Genomic DNA, 8,213 nt, shown 5'->3' with positions numbered 1-8,213 from the left:
TTGAAATCGGTGAAAAAAGTTTTCCATGGAAGAAGTCTCGACGCGTCCCGTTCCATATTTCACACGATGAAAACGTAAGTGGAAACGACGATGAGAGAGAACGTGCACGTTTTTTGGCTCGCGACATCGCAACGAATGCAAGGCAATTTATGCCACGATGATGATTCGTCCCATCAGCTGATCCGTTTGGACAAGGGAGTAAATCAGTGCGCGCTTTCATGGGAACGATAACCTCTCCATCTGCTACTCTCTCCTCTCTGCCACGTTCCACCGTTTCCTTCTCTCTCTCTCTCTCTTTCTGTCTTTCTCCCGCCCTCCTTGGCGGAACCCGCACGAAAATAGTCCGCCATGCGAGGCCTGCCCCGCCACTAGAACAACGTTCCCTCGATCACCGACAATTTCTCGAACGATCGTTTTTTTTTTTCGTGAAGAAACGAACTTTCGTTGGATTTACCTCGGATCAAAACGCACACGAGGATTGGTAAATTTTCGCGAAGGGAACGAAGGAATGTAATTGGAATAATAGAATAATAGAGATATCTGGAATGGAGAAGTTTAGTGATTCTAGGGGAATTGGAAGTTTTCCATTTGGAATCGTACGTAAATAAATGAAATAAATCGAGCGAAAAAGTGTGCACCGAAATACATTGTATGTAAAGGAAACAATAGTGACTTAATGTTATTTCAACGGTTTCGGTCGGTAGAGAAGTTTGGTGATTATCGAGCGAAAAAGTATGCAACGAGATACATTGTATATAAAGGAAACAAAAGTGATTTAACGTTATTTCAACGCTCTCGGTCCCTTGAAATGCCCGTAATGCAGAAGGGGCAAGTCGACTCGATCGAATTTAATAATAAACCTTCCATTAACCTTCGATGAGATTGGTAATTATCCTTCGCTATATTAGACGAGCAAAGTCGATGGAAGTGGCAAGTAACGGAATAGCGAAATTCGCTTCGATAAGTCGAGACCTATATTTCGTGTTACCAACTTAAAGTTGCCTATGACTCGAACTCGAACTCGAAGAAGAAGCGATCGCGTGCATACAGTGTCGAAACCGTGACTATCGGTGTTTCCACGTTAATCAATTACACGTTCGTTCGTTGTTATCGTTTGACATTCAGGACGTCCGATCTATCCATCGAATGGAGAAGCGAAAATATACGATATATGAGGATGATAATCGTGGCAATTAATCGTAAATTCTTTTGCTACGACGCTCGAGCGGAATACATCGTAATGCGAATGCAAATTGGAAGTGAATGGAAGTGCAATTCTTCGAGAATTTAATAACACCATCGTTGCATGACCGACTATAATTATACTTTGTAACACGTTGGGCTAATGTTGCCAGCTATGGAACAAAGATAATAACCTCCACGAAAATTATAAAACGAGTTTACGAGTAGGATAAGATAAAAAAATTTTTGCTTTTTCGCTCGAAAAAAGAAGAATTAAATTTTTGAAAGAATTATATATATATATTCATAAATATGAAACTTGAAGAATCCTTAGAGAAGATAATGTTATTGATTAACTTGTTTAAAAAAGATTACATTCACGTTATTTTTCTAGAATTCTTGTTTATAAACGTGTTATAAATCAGTACCGTCAACCAATACATCGATAAAATATGAATGGCACGACTTGATTTCTATTTTTCCCCCCTATTTCACCCTGTTCATACCATCATAAATTTGTCGTGGTTGTCGCACGAGATTCTCGCCTCCCCGCATACACGCTAAATATAATATTTCCTCCTTATTTTCAGCGATGAATGAAATCACATGCTCCGCGACAACGTTACACGCGATTTCTCAATCGAAACATCCGCGAAGAATAAAGCGAAAAATGTTTCTCGCGAAAATTTTTATTTTTCCATCCTTCTTTTTTTTTTATATCATTTTGTATCATTGTTAAAAACTGGTGGATTGAAACGTGTTTTTCTTCCAATTTAAATCGTTAAATTTTTCTTTCTTTTTTTTCTTTTTTCTAAAGAAACGTTGTTTAATATACGAAAAAAACGAAATATAAATTTAGAAAATTGCGTTTGATTATTCGATCGAGGTTAAGAACACGGAAGAAAATCGATTTTTAAGCGTCTTTTTTTAGAAATTCGGCTAAAAAGTCTTAGACTTATTTATTATAAATATCGTATTGAACGCTTTCTTGCTTCCACGATATTTTAACTCACCCTCTAATTTTCCTCAATTTTTCTCAATTCGAACGATTCGTCGAACGCTCTCTTACTTTCTAATTTCCCTTTTCTTCCTTTCACGACAAAATCGTATAAATATCATACCGTCGAGGGCCCCTTTACTCATTTTTCCAAATTCTTCCACGACTATTTCTCGAATCCGATTCAAACCGCATAATTTTCACTGTTTCAGAGGACCAAGAGCGGGGAAAGAGGTTTGTCTCTCGGCAAGGGGTCAGCATGGCAGTCGGTAAGCTTTCTTGGACCGATCCGCGGTCACGTACATCTCGGAGAGGACGCTTTCGCACCCGAGTCACGCGTTCCGCGCATAATCGCACGCGGCCACGTATCGCGGGCCCGGCTACCGCGTATCGCGACGCGCTTTCCTCCATTTCATTTTCTCTCTTTTTCTTCTCTCCCCCTCCTTTTCCCTCGCCGCTCACCGAGTTTACCCCTCCTCTACGCCATCTCTCCTCTCGAAATCGATTTATCGCGTATTATGCGCGCCATTCTCGGATAGCCGAGAACGTTATTTCCGACCAACGGCGAGAATCTCTAATTCGATTTCCTCGCCATTACACTTTCTTCTCTCCTCCTTCGTTCCTTCACATTCCTCGCGAATTTATATTCATAAATTCTCCCCTGGCGGATTCGTTACGGATGGAAATGGATGGAGGAGGGTGGGGATGAGCGGATTTTAACCCTTCGCACTCGTATGTTCATTTGTTTGTAAATAAAAATCGGATATAAACATTTATAGTTCTCGTAGTCCAAATCACAGGATCATTTTTACTTTTTTTTGGACATACTTGTATTTTTTTATATATATTTTATATATCGAAGCGTTTATTTCTACGTGTTCCTTCCAATTTGAAAATTAGTTTTATTTTTATTTTTTAAAAATAAAAGAGTTGAAACGCGGATGAAATTCGTTCAAATTTTTTTCTATCAAAACGTAACGCAAGTTAACTCGTAATATAATTCCCCGGAAAAACGTTTTCATTTTGATCGAATACGAAAAAAAATTGAACAAAAACACGAGTTAATTTTTTAATAATTTTTTTTTCTTCCTTTATACATTTCCCTGGATCACTATAATACTAAAAGAATATCGAATCGTGCCAGGGTAAAAAAATAGGGAAAAAACGATGATCGTTATTCAAACTAGAATGTAATAAAAAAAAATTATACGATAAAATAATTCCAATCGAAAAAAGAAAAAAAACGAACGATCGAAATGGGGAAATTCGAGAAGAAAATTGGTTTCAAAAATATATGTACTTAGAACGAGAAGCAGTTCATTCTTACAGGAAACTCGGTTCGTGAGTCTATCTATCTCCCCTTTCCTTCCTTCTCCCTCTCCTCCCTCTTTCTCTCTCTCTCTCTTTTTTCCTTCGTCACAGTGCGAGGTCAATTCATCTTCGGAGAGTAATAACGCTTGGATCGTGAACAACGCCGCGGCGGACTTCCGGTGCCGCGTACGTCTGCCTTGTGCTTCGCTTCTGGTTTACGGGGTGGGGGACAATGCCACGTCCGGTCCATCCCCCCACTTTCGACTACCATTCGAATCGAGTCGATGGCGTCCTATAGGCATGGTGTATCTCTCCGGCCAACCGAACAGTCTCAGGTGGACCTCGTGTTCGTTTGGTCGCGATAAATACGCGTTTTTATTTATTTTTCTTCTTTTTCTTTCCGTTACGCGCGTGTGCTCTCTCTCTCTCTCTCGCGAAAGGATCGAATTTCAGAAGAGCGAAAGAAAGAACTCGAGCTACTTCTCTTTTCTCTCCTTTCTTTATCTCTCTTTTTCGTCCACGATATATCCTCGGTGTCCGGTCAAAAGTGTCGTAACAATAACAATATTCGAGCATGGAAGGACGCGAGAAACGCACGTTCGACTCGTGACGCTTTCACAGTGAAACAAACATTGTATCCTCGAGAGAATCTCGTCGAAGCTTCCTCCCTTCCGAGATGGCGTGTCGTGAGAAAAATTGAGGAGAGAGAGAACACGGAAGGAGGGTGGATTCTATGAGGCCGCATGTTCACAGACAACCCCTCGTACTTCTCGTTGTCGAGCGGGGCCTCGTCGGCCTCGCCGGCAACGAGCGTCGCCCTTTCGCCACCCTCGAGGCCTGGGCCCGCCACGGGGTTGACGGCCCTGTTCCGTCGACGCCCCTGCAAGACCGCGGAGGGCGGCGGCAACAGGGCCGCGGAGGAACGGTCGGCGAGGAACGGGAACCCGGGACTGAACGGGCCACCCGTCAACCAGAGGAGGAGCTTCAGGAATCTGTTCAGGTCGGTGAGCGCTAACGCGGACCCGGAGAGGACTCAGCAGTTCCTCAAGGGAGATCCCAGGCCGTCCGACGTCGCTCCACCCTCCCCCTATCTGCCCCACAGGTCGGTATAACAATCTCTTTTTCGAACGATTTTTTTGGAACGATTTTCGAGGAGAGAGATGGTAATTGGACAGGTCGCATTCGCACTCTGAGAACGACAAGAGGCGGCCAGGGCGGAGCAGAGGGGCGTTGAAGTCCGCCGGCGAACTCTTGTCCAACGATATGGTGTATTGCGGGTTGGCGAGGGAGAATCACGACGGCGGGAACGGCGAGGACGACGACGAGGACGAGGAGGAGGAGGGGGACGGAGAGGAGGAAGATCGGGAGTCGAACGAAGTGTTCGTCGGCGTGGAGGATGCCAGGTCTCGGGAGCGTTTAATTCATTCGTATTTAATCCTTTGCACTCGTATTTATATTTAAGAAGGTTACTTAAGATCGAGTAACAAGAGTCCCTAGAATGTAATTATATTATATAATTACATGTATTTACTAATGTACCTTTCCAATGGCGATTCTCGGGCATCGCTTGGTTCGACGCGATAAAGGTGACTTATTTATGTTTGTTATGTGTAGAAACGTAGAATAAATATACCGTTAGATTCTTTTTATCTCGAATTAGATCGCGGATCGAATTACGTTTCTAGCCCGAGTTTGAGAGTCGTCGCGTAGAAATATTATTTTCGTCATATAAGGAATAATAAAATTATTTCTATTCGACGATAGAGAGAAGGAAAAATAATAATGAAAATAGAGAAAGTGAGAAATAAGATAAATTATTGAAATATCGCGCGAAATAACGATATAGACTTCAATACTCGACAAATTTTCTTTCTTCATACGTAAAGATACGTGAGATATTAAAATGTAAAAGTTTTACACGTTAATTTGTGCGTGAAATCATTTTAAATTGTTGGTTCGGCCGAGCGAAAAAAGGGAGCGCTGGAGCGCAAAAGGTTAAGTTTATGTATAGGTGGTATTAATTTTCGTTTTGAACGAGAATAGTAATACGTAATATGACAGGATTAAGAAGGAAAAACAAAATTTGTCGATTCTTTTTTAAACTATACGTTGTGATTTTATGTGAAAATTATATTTTATAGTTTCTCCATTGTGTGATATCTTTCAAAGCATGTCCGTTTAATTTTTCTTTACTCTTTACAGTGCCGCGATATACGTAGCTTGCCATTAAGCCTCTCCTCTTTATCCTCGGAGGACGATAGTCTTCCCGATTTTGAAGACGCTCCATCTACCGAAAATCACCTACAAGTTATTTCCAATTTCCAAACAAGCATAAAACATTTGACACGGACGTCTCATTTTCTCTTTTAGCTGGCATCTTGTATAAGAAAAAATTTTTCTCCGCCATTTGCACGATTTTCTCGTAAAACAATACAATTCTCTCTCGTAATACAATTCTATTTTCAATTGTCACTTTCTATATCGAAATCAAAAGTGTTCCACAGTAAAATTCCTCATCGCTACTTTCAACTTCGCGGTACATTTCTTGTTTAAAAGTATTTAAAGAAACAAGGATGTCCAATCGCGCTTAAACACAATTTGTAAAATATCACTTCGAATTTTATCTATCGACTCGATATAACGTCAAGATCGACCGCGGTGCAAAGCGTTAATTTCCTCGCGTTTCGACGATGTCTATATCCATTTTTCCATTTTCCAGGTACTACAATCTCTCGTCCACTCTGCCGGCGACGGGTCGAAGAAGGCACTCGATCAGCACCTTCCTGGGGAAGGATCGCGGCTCTTCCTCGAGCAAGGACAACGTCTCGAGGAAGCAGCAAAGCTCGGCCGTTTTGACGGAGCCCGACGCGATGGCGCCACCTGTACCCACGATGGACACCGTGGACGGTGCTCGCGGGGAGGAGCGGAAACCGAGGTCGTGCAGCAGATCCAGGCGCAGGAGGCATCGAAGCGCTTCGAGCAAGGGTGAGTTAACCTCTTTGCACTCGTATTTATATTTAAGAAGACTAGCAATCGAGTAACAACAGGCTCTAAAATGTAATTATATTATACATTAGTAAATATATGTATAATAATATAATATAGGATGGCGACTATATAGCGAGATATGAGTGCAACGGGTTAAAGCGGAATTTTAAAAGAAATTTAATGGAATAAACATTGAAATATAAATATAAAATATACATTGGAAAAATAGAAGACAAATATGATCCGTTGGCGAACCAGTTTACATCTCTATACAATTTTTAAATCTAAAATTATATTGTAACATAGTAACATAGGAGAGTGTTGTTATGAATTTCCACTGATAATACAGAACTGAATCGAAACAGATGAAGTAGGGAGCGAAGAAGTAAAGGCACAAAAGAATAACTGATCTCGGAATCGGTGTTACGGGTGATTAATGAGAACTAAAAACTTCCGTTTACGTTCTGACTTTTCGACAGTAACATTTCAGCCTCGTGAGAAATTGTCAACTGAATCATTCTGAGCGTGTTAAAGGAAGAAAATGATTGAAACTAATTTGAAGGTGTGCACACGTCTTCCCTCGATGCAGACGAAATGAATTTAATCGATCTTTTATGAATAAGAAGCGGCCATCGATCGAGGAAGGATCAATAATACCGTTGTGAATAACGGTCGAGAGCCACCACGATGGCTCAAAGGTATCCCTTCATCGTCGTCCCTTCTGTTTCGACTCGAGAAAACCACTTCGTTCGAGTCAACGAAACTCGATTGGCCGATCGGCTTGGTTAAGAATCGTGAAAGAATGGTGGTGGACGAAGATGGAGGTCGTTTCGAACTCTGGTTCCCACGGGCCAGATTTTTCGCCCGCATGCCTTCTCGAATCACGTACGAAAGCCTCGTTACGAATTCGAACGATCCCTCTCTTGTCGTGGCGCGAAAAAAGACAAGAAAGGAAGAAGAGATAGAGAGAAATGCATAATCGTGAAAAAAAAAGGGAGAACGCGATTCCCCGTCTTTCTTCTCGAATTCTAATTCGAAATTAGGCGGGGGCCCTCGAGAAGGATATCCGGTGATCTTTGATCGGCTCGTGAAGATAATTTTTTTTTTTCAGCCGTGGACGGGCTCCGGAAGCCCGCTACTCTTAGTATTCGTCGAACGAATGCGCGTTTTCCGATCTGCGGCCCGGCGACCGAAACGCAGCCCGCACGGATTGTAAAATTTACGGCCGTACGTGGCGTCCATCGATGTCGTCCACGTGTCCCAACGTGTGCGTTGTTCAATTAGCCGCGGGGCCGGAAGATGGCGTGGAAACCGACGTGAATCGAAAGTACCAAGTTGCAACTGGAAATTGGGATATATCCGTTTCGAATGAATTTGACGATCGCGTTTGGAAGACTCGGTCGACGGTTGTGGTGTCGGAATCAAATCGAGTGGTATTTATTCAAACTTGAGAAGGGAAGGACGATTGTGTTTGGAAAAATCGATGGATGAGAATCGGTATATTGGAAATATATAATTGTTTCGATGATATTCGAATCGAATGAAACTTGTCCAAACTTGATCGAATCGTTTTTGAGTTAATGATCGTACATCGTTCAAATCGAATAAAAAACTTGTCCAAATCGTCTCGTTAAAGGAAAAACGAAATTGTTAGAGTTAATCAATTCGATTCGAAATAACAATCATCCGAACAATTGTTTCAATAATCCGTTTGTGCCATCTCGTTAAAAGGAGA

General features: G+C 41.8%; 1 protein-coding gene across 1 annotated transcript in view; it reads left to right on the top strand.

The window, feature by feature from the left end:
* The first annotated feature begins 1,225 nt into the window (after positions 1-1,225).
* The window catches only part of stumps (DBB domain-containing protein stumps), a 26,704-nt gene continuing 19,716 nt past the window's right edge, over positions 1,226-8,213 (top strand). Inside the window, exons 1-5 of the mRNA XM_031918260.2 lie at positions 1,226-1,259; positions 2,392-2,448; positions 4,244-4,592; positions 4,666-4,893; positions 6,210-6,475. Of these exons, the coding sequence (XP_031774120.2) occupies positions 1,241-1,259; positions 2,392-2,448; positions 4,244-4,592; positions 4,666-4,893; positions 6,210-6,475 (919 nt within the window). The 5' untranslated portion in view covers positions 1,226-1,240. The remainder of the gene's footprint in view (positions 1,260-2,391; positions 2,449-4,243; positions 4,593-4,665; positions 4,894-6,209; positions 6,476-8,213) is intronic.

This window comes from Apis florea, unplaced genomic scaffold (assembly GCF_048593485.1).
Source record: "Apis florea isolate Af1SG1 unplaced genomic scaffold, ASM4859348v1 contig_2350_pilon, whole genome shotgun sequence".
NCBI classification, from domain to species: domain Eukaryota; kingdom Metazoa; phylum Arthropoda; class Insecta; order Hymenoptera; family Apidae; genus Apis; species Apis florea.
This window is presented reverse-complemented; position numbering and strand designations above follow the sequence as displayed.